The sequence below is a fragment of the Heterodontus francisci genome, chromosome 33 (assembly GCF_036365525.1).
Source record: "Heterodontus francisci isolate sHetFra1 chromosome 33, sHetFra1.hap1, whole genome shotgun sequence".
Classification (NCBI taxonomy): Eukaryota; Metazoa; Chordata; class Chondrichthyes; order Heterodontiformes; family Heterodontidae; genus Heterodontus; species Heterodontus francisci.
Window position 1 is genome coordinate 20,056,555 of NC_090403.1, and position 14,661 is coordinate 20,071,215.

Genomic DNA, 14,661 nt, shown 5'->3' on the forward strand with positions numbered 1-14,661 from the left:
ATCTTTTCAAATATTTCAGGGTTGGCAGACTAGACAGTAGGAGTTTTCATTTGGGATTCCTCCCGGACTTCCTTTAACCTGTCCTCTTTGTCCCTTTTTCCCATTCCTTTCTAACCTTATGCCAGCCTGCCCCTTTTGTTCTCGGCCGGGGTCCCTTACAGTTCACCAGCCCTCTGCTGGAGGGTCCTCCAAACACCGATACAGGACTTGGGGTGCAGATTTCACTGTAGGTTGGGGTTTCCCCTCAATCTGGCACATGTGGCAACTCCTACAGTACTCCACCACATCTTTGTGGCGTTTTGGCCAGTCAAACTGCTGTCTTATGCGGGCTTTGGGTTTTTCATATACCGACAGGTACAGCCACTGTAATCTCATGGGCCATTCTTAATATTTCTCTCAGGTACCTCTGCTGCACCACTAACTGGTGAACCACTGTCCACTCCTTGCCCTCAGGTCTGTGAAAACTCCACTTCCTCATCCGCTTCAATTTCAAACTGGGCAGCCTGTGCTATCTCTCTCAGTACTGGGTCGGCTCGCTGAGCCTCAGCTAGGGAAGATCCATTTAACTCATTCCCTGGGTCTTTTAACTTTCCAAAGAAAGTCTCGGACAGACAGACTTCATGGGCATCTGCCTGTAGTGCCAATTCAGTCTCCTCTGGGGGAACTGGTTTGATCATGGCCTGCTTCATTACACATTCAGGGACACTACAGGGGACCATCTCCTGCCACTGCCCTGTCTCTCTGACCTCCTGCGGTCTTTCTTTTACCACTGGGGAAGCTACCACCTTCGTCCCTGCCAGATCATTACACAGAAGCAGGTCAACCCGTCCACAGGCAAACTAGAGACAATCCCTACGGTCACTGGTCCCAAAACTAGGTCACACTTTAAGTGCACCCAGTGTAGAGGTACATTTATACACTGTCCTCCAATACCATTCACCACCATTCTGCTGTTTACTGCACTCTCTGGGGCAAAGGTCAGGCCTTTTACCAGTAAAAGGGACCTAGTGGTCCCTGTGTCCCTGAGAATTACTATGGCCTTGCTTGCCCCACTCGAGGGGTATGAGGTTACTCTCCCTTTGGACTCAAAACCCTGATAACCTTCAGGAATCCTATTAAATTTTCCTGCACTTGCAACAGTAAGCTTCCTGGGTCTCACTCTTACTGCAGTTAAAGCCACAGCTTGTTCTGCTGTGCTTTCCATCAGGGTCCCTTCTCCTTCACTGACTGGGTGTGCCCTCATTAACCCTACAGCTTTTCCCTTTAGCAGTCAGCTCTTAGATGCCCTGCTTTATTACAATGGAAGCACACAGGTCTCTGTGTCTCACTCCTACTTACAGCACCTTCCTTTTTGGCTGGAGGAGAGCCCCCTGTGCCTCCTGCTTTTCTTTCCCTCCAGAACTGCTTGGGCTTCTATCACCTTCCCAACCTTTGTCCTTTTCGGATTTGTGGGGGTGATTAGGAAAGGTTTTACCCAGGGAAACCGACTGATAAAGGAGAGCAAACTCATCGGCCAGCACTGCGGCTTGCCGGGCTCTAGGAACCTTCTGTTCCTCTACATGTGTCTTTATGGAGAGTGGGAGAGACTTTTTAAATTCCTCCAGCAAAATTACTTCTCTGAGACTTTCATAGCTGAGCTGCACTTTAACAGCCCTCAGCCACTGGTCAAAAGCCAACTGCTTACTTCTCTCAAACTCCAGGTAAGTTTGATCAGTTTGCTTCTTGAGGGTTCTGAACTTCTGGCGATAGGCTTCAGGTACTAACTCATATGCCCCAAGGATAGCATTTTTTGTTAGTTCATAATTTGATAAACTCTCATCTGGCAATAATGGAATAAACTTCATGGGCTTTTTCTATTAACCTTGTGAAGGTTTACCAGACTGATTCCTGGGATGGCGGGACTGATGTATGAGGTGAGATTGAGTCGGCTAGGATTATATCCGCTGGAGTTCAGATGAGTGAGGGGGGAATCTCATAGAAACCTATAAAATTCTAACAGGCCTTGACAGGGTAGATGCAGGATGTTCCCGATGGTGGGGGAGTCCAGAACCAGGGGTCATAGTCTAAGGATACGGGGTAAACCATTCAGGACTGAGATTAGGAGAAATTTCTTCACGTAGTGAGTGGTGAACCTGTGGAATTTGCTACCACAGAAAGCAGTTGAGGCCAAAACATTGTATGTTTTCAAGAAGGAATTAGATATAGCTCTTGGGTTTAAAGGGATCAAAGGATACGGGGTGAAAGCAAGAACAGTTTACTGAGTTGAATGATCAGCCATGATCATAATGAATGGCGGAGCAGGCTTGAAGGGCCAAATAGCCTACTCCTGCTCATATTTTCTATGTTTCTATGCATCATCAGAGTCCAAGCCTCAGCTGGCCACTTTCAGTGCCTTGCCAGTTTTTCAAAAGACACAAAAAATGCTTCCTTGTCTCCCTCATTGAAGTTTGGGATCAGTTGGGAAAGTTTTAACAATTCTGTATCCAGCCCTGAATTACGCTCCTCCATATTGGCCATGCTTTCACTGGGGTTACTCTGTCGTCCCCTAGTTAATTCAAGCCGCCTTAGCTCTGTCTCTTCACATTTCTTCTGGAAGGTTCTTTCTCTTTCTTTCTCCTGTCTTACTTGCTCTCTCTCCTCTCTTTTTCTTCACTTTCCTTCTTTCTCTCTCTCCCCCTCAAATTTAAGTTTCCTCTGTTCCAATTGTATCTTTGCTAGCAATACCCCATTGGAGTCTATTTCTAACCCTGTTTCTGCTTCTTCAGATTCAAGGGAAAAATGGTTGGCCACTAGCCTTAGGAGTTCAGACTTTCTAGCCTTGGCACAGACAGTGATCCCACACTGCTCAGCCATTTTCCTCAACTCCTCCATAGACAATGCTTTTAACTTCTCCCAAGTTACTTCACCCTGGCTTGAGGAGCTACTAGCTTCAGTCGCAGACATGTTAGTATTTTAGAACACACAACCACAAGAAAACCTGTATTGAAATCTTTTCTCTTTTTGTTTAGGATCAATTTGACTTCCCACTTCCAATTTCTTGTTTGTCTGTGGGTCAAATCCAGGACGCTAGCACCCAAATTTCTGTTACGACCAGGTGAGATAGGGGTCTAGGGGTTCCCGCTCAGCCTTTACCTGGTTTAACCACAACAGGGTTTAATTTTAAAACACTGAGTTTTTAGCTCCCCCTCAGTGAATCCTTGTTCACTGCTTTCCAATTGCAAGGCAAAGAAATCAAATCAGACAAGTTTTCTTAGATTTAAACAAGAAAGATGGAAGTTTAATAATCTTAAACCCTAATTTGGTTAAAGACTACGAATATGCAACACGTCCATGCTAGCATGCAAATGCGATAAACATACGCAGATAGAGACAGAAAAAGTAGAAAAAAATAAAGGGGAAAAGTTTGAGGCAATATCGGGGGCTGTAATTACAGTCCTTTAAGTTTGATGTGGAATCTTTGGTTGCCGGTAAGTCTTGCCGTTCATTGGGGCCCAATGCACACTTTAACTTGTTTCGGTGTAGGAGTCTTTTCTCTCGAGGTTCAAGCGACTTCAGTGGATCCAGAGATTTGTGAGAAAGTGAGAGTGCGCCAGCCAGGAGAGAGGCTGTCTTGTTCCAGGTTCAGTTACAATCTGCAGTTTGTCTTCAAACTGTCCTGTGAGCAAAATTCAAAACTCCAAGTTGGCCAGCAGGTTAGTCATGTGACTAACTGTTTAAACAAACTCCTGCTTTTGTGGATTCCAAAGCACTCGGTGGGGGGGGGGTGTAGTGCTGTCTCTTACACTGACAAGATGTCGATCACCATTGCCCAGACCAATCTGTTAATTGAATCAGTGAGCAATTCTTTTGTCTCTCCAAGCACTGTCTCTTAGTATACACATGTTTTTCCAGCAAAATGTCTGGTGATCTCTTTAAACAAGTCATTTCTTCACTCCAGCAAGTGTAAAATTAATGTTCATATGATAAAATTAATATGCCTCATTCTTGTCTTCATGACAATGAGGATAGGTTTAGGTTTGAGTTTTTAAACTTGTACGCACTGAACAGAAATGCTTCCAGTGGTGATTTATTGATTGATTGATTTGCATTGACTCTTGTGCTGCTGCTCCAGTGCCTTGTTCCATGGAATGACAGGATCTGCATATGCAGGCTCTTTTGACATACTGCATTCCTGTCCTGACTGCACTGATGGGGGAAGGTACTGGCAGAAGGGCAGATACCTTTGCACAGGAAGGGAGGGAAAATAAAGAGAATGTCGCCTTTAGTATTGTAGTGGGCACTGTGCTGAGACAGCAGTGCACATCCTATAGAGTGGTGCAGCACAGGCTCAATCTGCCAGTCCAACGAGTTACCAACATCAGCTGTATCATGCTGATTTGAGTCATTCTCTGGTCACTCAGGTTATACAGCTGTACAGTCCATTCAGGCACACATAATAGTGATGTGACACAACTTCGTCAAACCTGTATTCGTACATAGTCAAATACCTTGAATATGTGAGCTTTAAGGATATGATGTCCCAGCTCAATGGTCTGTTGGCGGTTCAATTTGCCTTCTTGACGAGAGAACCAAAATGCCAGTAATGTATGGCCACTCCTAAGTAGAAAAACAGAACCAATTTTAAAATCATGAATGTTGACACTCCTAACATAGATTAGAAACAAGAATACATTACTCTCAATATCGGTAGTCTCATTTCTTTCCAAAGAAGTTCTGCCTCCAAGTACAATACAGAAAAATGATACTAACCAGGAAAAAAAACACAGCCACCTTGCACACTGGCCCTTTAAAATATTGCAGCCTGGGTCGGTAGGTGAACCTTGATGACTGATATACTCACTGTCTGCACTTTCCTTGGTGCTGTAGGTAGCACAGCAGACAGATTGCAGGGATATGTGAATTTCAAGCTGTAATATACTGATGGGCTTTGCAAAGGAAGGAAGTGCTAGATGTGGAATTGATGAAGGTTTTTTTTTTGAGGTGGTGGTGGGGTGATGACTGCGGACTGGGATTGGTACTTGAACAAAAGATGTCATAAATGATGTTGGAAATTGGTGAAGCAGAGATAGCTGAGTATTCAGAAAATGGGTGGGGAATGAGCTTGTAAACGCTAGTGAGAAGAACCTTCTGCATGACGACCAAGAAGCAATCACTGTATGAGTAAGGTAAACCCCAACTTTACCTTGATCGATCAGGCCATACAAGGAAATCATATCTAAGTGGTGCTCCTGCTATATGATGGGCTTCCCTAAAGTTTTTCTGCTAAAGGAAGGGTGAAGAACTGAGCTTGAGTTCTACAGAAAACAGATTTGAAGTGATTTAAATTAAATTTTCAAGATTACAAAGGGTATTGACAACATTTATCTGGTCAAGTTATTTACTATGAATGCTTATTCAGTATATCACAGACTGATACATTTACTAAAAGAAAAACATAATTTAAGGCAATAACTTGAACACTGTGCTTTCAAGCGTTTTTGTGTATTACTCCAAATTGTTCGCACTAGCAGTGGCACACTTGTAAACGTCAGTACTTTACTCTAGTTCATAATACTCTCAAAATAGACCAAGTTTGGAAGGGAGCAATCTACAAGCCAACTCTACACTAAATGCATTCGCAGCTCAAATATGCAGCACTGACATCCTAGTGGGTTGTCAAACACAGGTTTACAAATTAGGATGCTAGAAGTAAAAAAGTGAATCAGGTGAAACTTTTACAAAGTCTGACAAATTTGTTGAATAAATTACTATCTAAGACAGCAATCAAATGGCATGCAAACTTGTTTCAGACAATTAAAGACAGAAAAAAGGGAAACTTAGTAAAAACTTATAACTACATTTTCTCCCTACAACCTGACAGATTGAAGAGGTAAGTTAAAACTACCAACCAACAAAAATAAAACTGACAGTGAGTAACTTCCTATGATATGAGAACTGCTGCTTGGAATGGCAAAAAAAAAAGAACCAACAGTCTGCCTTAGAGGCTGTGTTTTAACAAAGTGAATCATGACAATCCACTGCACAAATTTCTTAAAAGGAAAGTATCAACTAGAATGATACCTGGACTCCAATGGTTAAATTACAAGGACAGACTACACAAACTAGGGTTGCATTCCCTGGAATTTAGACGGTTAAGGGGTGATTTGATCTAAGTTTTCAAGATATCGAAGGGAACAGATAAGGCAGATAAAAAGAAACTATTTCTGCTGGTTGGAGGCACAGTCTAAAAATTAGGAACAGACCTTTCAGGAGTGAAATTAAGAGACACTTCTACACGCAAAGGTCAGTAGAAGTTTGGACCTCTCTTCTGCAAATGGTAATTGATGCTAAATCAATTATTCATTTTAAATCCAAGATCGATAGATTTTTGTTATCCCATAGGTATTAAGGGATATGAGACAAAGGTGGACAAAAGGTTGCAGATTAGCCATGATCTCGCTGAATGGCAGAACAGACTTGAGAGACTAAATGGCTTCCTCCTGTTCCTATGTTCTATTCTTGATGCTTACTGTAAGTGGGGTTGAAACACATATGAAACAACCTTGGATATGTACATCTCTGAAACCTGAGGTTTTGGGAAGGGTACTCACTTGAGCAACTTAACCAAAATAGAACTGGAAAAGAGTTGTACAAGGCATTGTGTTGTGCTTGAAAGTCATGAACTTCATCCTTTCTAAATGAGCAATAATCCGAGACTCCTAACTTCCTATTTATGTTTTAAAAATTCTCATCAACATCATAGGAGTTGTGGAGCTTTTACAGATAGAGAACTAACAATGTGGGGGCAATGATAATGAATTACAAATTATATCTGGCACCTGGTAATCTGTAAAAGCAAGTGCAATTCACACTTCTCCGACTTGAGTGCTTGATGCTGACAATGAACAATCAATCATCACCTTAATGATTTATTTTTCAGAAGCAACAAATTCTGTTAAACAATTTCCTTTCACCTTCAATCATGCAGATACAGCATATGCACCATGAAGAATCTTTTTACAGCTGCCTGCACAACTGCTGTGCAAGTCATAGGCATTAATGTTGCACTGCTGATTGCTTTCATTCTTGACAGTGGCAATTTTATTTGTAATTTAAGTTCTGTTGATTTTTTAAAATGGCAGATCATAACATATTTGATCCAGGACATAAGAAAATCAGAGATCTGTGATTATTAGATGCAAACTGTAATGACACTAATCCTTTCGCACAATTATAGGTAAGGCAAGTCATTTGTTAAATCAAGAACAGTTGTCGTTAAAATCACACTTCTCAAAAGCCAGATTGAAGTATGCCTGTGTTCCATCTCACCCCTCTGTCCTGTAATCCAGTAAGTGTAAAATTCTTGTCCTCAACTTCAAATCTCTGCATGCTCTTGTCCCATCTGATCTTTGCAGGCTCTTGCAGCCTATATTCCCTCTTGCATGCTTGGTTTCTTTGACTCTGGCCTTGTTTGCAAAATCCATACAACAGGAGCTTCAGCTGTATCCTACTCTCTGGAGCATCCTCCTGAATAAACAGCTCCGCCTCTCTACATCTTTAAAAACCAAGGGGTCAAGTCTCCTTTCTGGGTCGAGCAACTGTTTATTCATTTGTTTCCATTTGTGCCTTCAGACATTTTAATGTTAAAGATGCTATAGAAATGGAAGCTGCTGTTGTTGTGTATTACAGCAGCTTGCATTGTACAAATTTGTATTGTACTGATTTACAGAATTTAGTGCAGGTTCATCAGACAAGCAACGAACTCAGCTCCCCCATGTTGGGGAAACACATTTTTGAATATCATTGCTCTTTCCTACTCAGACTTTAGTACGGATTCTGACTGCTCTCTATTCTGACTTTAAAAGAGGAAAGGGTTTGCATTTCTATTGCGCCTTTTACAACTTCAGGAGATCCCAAAGCTTACAGCCCATGAAGCACTTTTGAAGTGTAGTCACTGTTGAAATGTGGTAGCCAAATTGCACACAGCAAGGTCTCACAAACAGCAATGAAATACATGAGCAGATTATCTTTTCTTTGGTGGTGTTGACTGAGGGATAAACATGGGCCAGGATAGCAGGAAAACTTGCATAGGATCTTTTACATCTACCTGAGAGGCAGACTGCGCCTTGATTTAACACCTCATCCAAAAGATGGCACCCCCGTCAGTGCAGTGCCCCCTCAGTACTGTACTGTGTTATAGGGCTGAATTTTACGCCGCCCAGCGGGTCAGATGATGGCGTGGGGGCGGCGTAAAATTGAGCGGGAGGCTCCAGGAGGCCTACCCGCCCCATTCCCGGTAATCTTTACAGCGGTCGGGCGGGGGGTGGGGGGGAAGGAAACGGCCCGTCCATCCGAGGCCAATCAAGGCCCTTAAGTGGCCACTTAACGGCCCTCGCCAGCCTCCATGGGCATTTTACCTGTGGCAAGCGGGCGTGCTGGGGGCATGAAAGGCCGCCCAGCAAAAGCTGACGGCCTTTCCACGCCCCGGGGGGGGGGGGGGGGTGGAAGACATGGCAGTCAGGCACAGGGTGCCCGATTGAGGTCCGCCCCTGCCTACCAACCCACCACGGGGACCCAAGACGCCCCCTCCCCACCAACGACCACTCTAGCTTCACCAGGGCATGACCGATCCCCCTGGTGAGGCATGCCCCTACTTACCCATTCTCCAGGGTCCATGGCACGGCTGGGCTGCAGTCCCGACCTTTGTGTCGGTGGCGAATTCCCGTCCGCCTAGGGTAAAATCCAGCCCATAAGATTTTTGTATTAAAAACTTAGAATGCTGTGTGTTTAAAAAGACTGAAAAAGGATTTTTCAGTGGACATTGACACCCTCAAATAGCTGAAATTTTTGGATGTTTTGAAAGCAAGCTAACTTTGTATACAAGGACAGGAAAGCAGGCAATTTCAAAGAAACCAACAAGGGGTTTGACCTCCTCAGAGCAACTCTTTGAATGACAAGGAAGACTCTATGTCTGGTCATGTGACCTCTTTAGGAAGGTTTTGCTTTCACTTTGGACACTTCAAAAAGCCAGAGAGTTGGACAAAGAGCAGGCATTTGAAATTTGATTTCTGACCTGCCTGGAGATCAGAGAGAAAGACCCCAAAAAAGTGTTACCTCTCTTTGTAAAAGAATCCTGCATCCCTTGAGAAGAAACCCTGTATTTCAAAGGTGGCAGGTTCCTATTACCTCCTGTCTCTGAGGAATCCCTGCATCGAGTCTGGTTCCTGTTGCCGCCTGTGATTTACGAAAACCTGAAATCTGAAGACATCTTCTACTGCTATCCTGCTGCTGTAAAACCTAAGACGACTTGCTGCTGCACTCCTGATGAAAGACTTAAGTGAAGCCTGTTGCAGTTGAATTGCCTTGATGCCTACCTATCACAGACTGTTCATCAACCTCGCCCGGAGATTATTCGGATCTGGGACACTTCACGAAACCGAAGAACTTCCTACCAGAACGTGACAACCTAAGTTATTTTATTATTCTTTCATTCCTATGAAACAGCTGTAAACCAAATAATCCGTTTCCCCCGGTTAATCTTCTTTTTAAAAATGTATGTCTGTGTGCATGAGGGCGATGGAAATAAGGAGCTTTTCATATATAGAGTTATCCTTATTGGTTATGACTTGTTTTTATAATCAATCATTAATGCTGTTGCTGATTAAAGAAACCTGGGTGGTGTGCTTTATTCTGGGCGACAAATAGAGTATATAATTGGCGTTTTTTCGGTAGGTGAGAAAATTAATTGATATGCTGTGACACGTGGAGAAGTGGGGCTGAATTAACAGTGTACTCCTCCCGTCTCGGTCACAACAACTGACATCTCAGCCTAGATTATGTGCTCAAGTCTCTGGAGTGGGACTTGAACCCATGACCTTCTGGATCTGAGGTGACAGTGGTACCACTGAGCCAAAATTAACACTTGAGTATTAGCTCTCATTATTTTGTCTCTGACTTTAGTTCTGGCTTTCATTGCTCTCTCTGGTACAGGCTCTCACGGTGCGCTCTCTCTCTCTACTATGGCCGCTCATTGTGCTCTCTTTCTCTCCAGCATTGGTTCTCATTGCACTCACTCTCTAACTTTTGCTGCTCACTCTGTCTAGATGAGTGTATCGGCTCCTAACTACTTTCTGAAACTTGACTGTTTAGTTCAGTTCCAATTTCCACAACTTTGCTTTTTCCTATTTATGCTATTTCTAGAATATATAATGCTTCTCAGGCTAGGTTATGGGATGTTAATTAAGCAGTATTTAAGAAACAATTAAACAGTCTTAAAAATACCCAGCAAGTTCCATGCTGAGGTTACGAGAGAGGAGAGTATTGCTTTTGCAAGAGTGAATTAGAACTATTTATTTTGAAAATGGAGAAGTTTTGTTTTGGTTCATAACATTCTCATGTCAGCTGCATCTACTTGCTTAATGTCTGAAGATACCCCACCAATAATATTAAACATGAATCTTATGGTATCTGAACTGCTGTAAATTTTGGATACATTCCAACTAATTCCTGCAATTTGGAGCAGACACAGAAATTATGGTCCAGTGCACCCTAGTCAATACTACACTTCCAAGAATAACTCTCACTGGATATCACAGCCATCTTCAGACTTACTCTAGAAACAGTGATATACTCCCAATAGCTCTTATATGCCTTCTTTTCCAGACACTGCTTGTGGCATAGTGGTATTATCACTGGACTAGTAACCCAGGGTATTACTCTGAAGATATGGGTTCGAATCCCACCACAGCAGAAGGTGGAATTTGAATTTAATTAATAAATCTGGAATTAAAAAGCAAGTCTAATGATGGCCATCAAACCATTGTCGGTTGTTGTAAAAACCCATCTGGTTCACTAATGTCCTTCAGGGAAGGAAATCTGCTGTCCTTACCTGGTCTGGCCTACATGCGACTCCAGACCCACAGCAATGTGGTTAACTCTTACATGCCCTCTGAAATGGCCTAGCAAGCCACTCAGTTGTACCTAACCGCTACAAAGTCAATAAAAAGGAATGAAACCAGACGGACCACCCGGCATCGACCTAGGCATTGGAAACAACAACGGCAAACCCAGCCCTGTCGACCCAGCAAAGTTCTCCTTACTAATATCTTGGGGCTTGTGCCAAAGTTGGGAAAGCTGTCCCACAGACTAGTCAAGCAACAGCCTGACATAGTCATACTCACGGAATCATACCTTACAGACAATGTCCCAGAAACTGCAATCACTATCGCTGCAGAGGTTGCGTGACAGTGGTATACAATAGGGAGGGAGTCGACCTGGGAGTCTTAAACATCGACTCCGGACCCCATGAAGTCTCATGGCATCAGGTCAAACATGGGTAAGGAAACCACTCCCTCAGCTGATGTGGCAGTACTCCTCCATGTTGAACAGCACTTGGAGGAAGCACTGAGGGGGCAAGGGCACAAAATGTTACTAGGTGGGGGACTTCAATGTCCATCACTAAGAGTGGCTCGGTAGCACCACTACTGACCGAGCTGGCCGAGTACTAATGGACATAGCTGCTAGACTGGGTCTGTGGCAGGTGGTGGGGTAACCAACATGAGGAAGAAACACACTTGACCTTGTCCTCACCAATCTGCCTGCCGCAGATGCTTCTGTCCATGACTGTATTGGTACGAGTGACCACCACACAGTCCTTGTGGAGACGAGGTCCCACCTTCACATTGAGGATACTGTCCTTTGTGTTGTGTGGCACTATCACCGTGCTAAATGGGATAGATTTCAAACAGATCTAGCAATGCAAGACTGGGCATCCATGAGGTGCTGTGGGCCATCAACAGCAGCAGAATTGTACTCAACCACTATCTGTAATCTCATGACCCCGCATATCCCCCACTCTACTATTACCACCAAGCAAGGAGACCAACCCTGGTTCCATGAAGAGTGCAGGAGGGCATGCCAGGAGCAGCACCAGTCATACCTCAAAATGAGGGGTCAACCTGGTGAAGCTACAACCCAGGACTACTTGCATGCCAAACTGGGTATAAGCAGCATGCAGTAGACGGAGCTAAGCAATCCCATAACCAACGGATCAGATCTAAGCTCTGCAGTCCTGCCACATCCAGCCGTGAATGGTGGTAGACAATTAAACAACTAACTGGAGGAGGTGGCTCCACAAATATCCCCATCCTCAATGATGGGGGAGCCCAGCACATCAGTGCAAAAGATAAGGCAGAAGCATTTGCAACGATCTTCAGCCAGAAGTGCTGAGCTGATGATCCATCAGCCAATTCGATTCACTCCACGTGATATCAAGAAACGACTGAAGGCACTGGATACTGCAAAAGCTATGGGTCCTGACAATATTCCAGCAATAGTACTGAAGACCTGTGCTCCAGAACTTGCCGCACCCCTAGCCAAGCTGTTACAGTACAGCTACAACACTGGCATCTACCCAGCAATGTGGAAAGTTGCCCAGGTATGTCCTGTACACAAAAAGCAGGACAAGTCCCACCCGGCCAATTACCGCCCCATCAGTCTACTCTCAATCAGCAGCAAAATGATGGAAGGTATCATCAACAGTGCCATCAAGCAGCACTTGCTTAGCAATAACCTGCTCAGTGATACTCAGTTTGGGTTGCAACAGAGCCACTCAGCACCTGATCTCATTACAGCCTTGGTTCAAACATGGACAAAAGAGCTGAACTCAAGGGGTGAGGTGAGAGTGACTGCCCTCGACATCAAGGCAGCATTTGACCGAGTATGGCATCAAGGAGCCCTAGCAAAACTGGAGTCAATGGGAATCGGGGAAAACTCTCTGCTGGTTAGAGTCATACCGAGCGCAAAGGAAGATGGCTCTGGTTGTTGGAGGTCAATCAGCTGAGCTCCAGGAGATCACTGCAGGAGTTCCTCAGGGTAGTGTCCTGGGCCCAACCATCTTCAGCTGCTTCATCAATGACTTTCCTTCAATCATAAGGTCAGAAGTGGGGGTGTTCGCTGATGATTGCACAATGTTCAGCACCATTCGCGACTCCTCAAATACTGAAGCAGTCCGTGTAGAAATTCAGCAAGACCTGGACAATATCCAAGCTTGGGCTGATAAGCGGCAAGTAACATTTGCGCCACACAAGTGCCAGGCAATGACCATCTCCAACAAGAGAGAATCTAACCATTGCCCTTTGACATTCAATGGCATTACCATCGCTGAATCCCCCACGAATCAACATCCTAGGGGCTACCATTGACCAGATACTGAACTGGAGTAGCCATATAAATACCGTGGCTACAAAAGCAGGTCAGAGGCTAGGAATCCTGTGGCAAGTAACTCACCTCCTGACTCCCCAAAGCCTGTCCACCATCTACAAGGCACAAGTCAGGAGTGTGATGGAATACTCTCCACTTGCCTGGATGGGTGCAGCTCCAACAACACTCAAGAAGCTCGACACCATCCAGGACAAAGCAGCCCATTTGATTGGCACACCATGCACAAACATTCACTCCCTCCACCACCGACGCACAGTGGAAGCAGTGTGTACCATCTACAAGATGCATTGCAGTAACGTACCAAGGCTCCTTAGACAAACCCACAACCTCTACCACCACGAAGGACAAGAGCAGCAGATGCATGGGAACATCACCACCTGCAAGTTCCCATCCAAATCACACACCATCCTGACTTGGAACTATATCGCCGTTCCTTCACTGTCGCTGGGTTAAAATCCTGGAACTCTCTTCCTAACAGCACTGTGGGTGTACCTACCCCAAATGGACTGCAGCGGTTCAAGAAGGCAGCTCACCACCACCTTCTCAAGGGCAATTAGGGATGGGCAATAAGTGCTGGCATAGCCAGCGGCGCCCACATCCCATGAATGAATATTAAAAAAACCTCTTCCACAAGGACCCAAAACCCTCGATATGGTTTTGAGAACAAGATTATATATATATATAGATCAGAGTTGTCCAACATACGGCCCATGGGCCAGGATCCGGCCTGCCAAAGGTTTCTATCCGGCCCGCAGGTGTAAACTGTAGCCAAGGCCATTCCTCATCCTTGCCAGCGCTCCGTAATTGGAGATGGGAAATTTCCCTTTGTTGTCTTCTTGCAGAGCAGCCTTTTTAAAAACGTCATGCTGTCAGTTTCACAGCTGTTGAAGCTGGAACATGCTTCCCAACTTTGACAGATTCGGGGTTTTCTGACTTTTTCAAAACTCAGCATGATGTTTTGAAAAAACTGACCAACCACAAAGCTGCTGTGCTGAGCACTCCCATTCAGTGCAATTGTCAGAGAGAGGGAGGGAGAGAGAGTGGAGGGTGGCCAAAACAAAGAGAGAGAGGGAGGAACGGAGAGAGAAAGGGGGGGGGGGGGGGGGAGAAACGGAGAGAGAGAGAGAGGGAGGAACAGAGAGAGAGAGAGAGAGGGAGGAACAGAGAGAGAGAGAGAGGGGGGTAACGGAGAGAGCGGGGGGGTAACGGAGAGAGGGGGGGGAAAGTAGAGGGGGGGGAAGTAGAGGGGGGGGGAAAGTAGAGGGGGGGAAAGTAGAGGGGGGGAAAGTAGAGGGGGGGAAAGTAGAGGGGGGGGAAAGTAGAGGGGGGGAAAGTAGAGGGGGGGGAAAGTAGAGGGGGGGAAAGTAGAGGGGGGGGAAAGTAGAGGGGGGGGAAAGTAGAGGGGGGGAAAGTAGAGGGGGGGGAAAGGTAGGGGGGGGGAAAGGTAGAGGGGGGGGAAAG

General features: G+C 45.0%; 1 protein-coding gene across 16 annotated transcripts in view; it reads right to left on the reverse strand.

Annotated features, from left to right (window-relative positions):
- tanc2a (tetratricopeptide repeat, ankyrin repeat and coiled-coil containing 2a) overlaps positions 1-14,661 on the reverse strand; it is a 1,142,739-nt gene that overhangs the window by 118,006 nt on the left and 1,010,072 nt on the right. For all 16 annotated transcript variants that reach the window (XR_010969054.1, XM_068013145.1, XM_068013151.1 and 13 more), the window contains one exon: positions 4,488-4,596. Coding sequence is in view for 15 of the 16 variants with exons in the window: in XM_068013145.1 (XP_067869246.1) it covers positions 4,488-4,596 (109 nt within the window). In the remaining variant the exon portion in view is untranslated. The remainder of the gene's footprint in view (positions 1-4,487; positions 4,597-14,661) is intronic.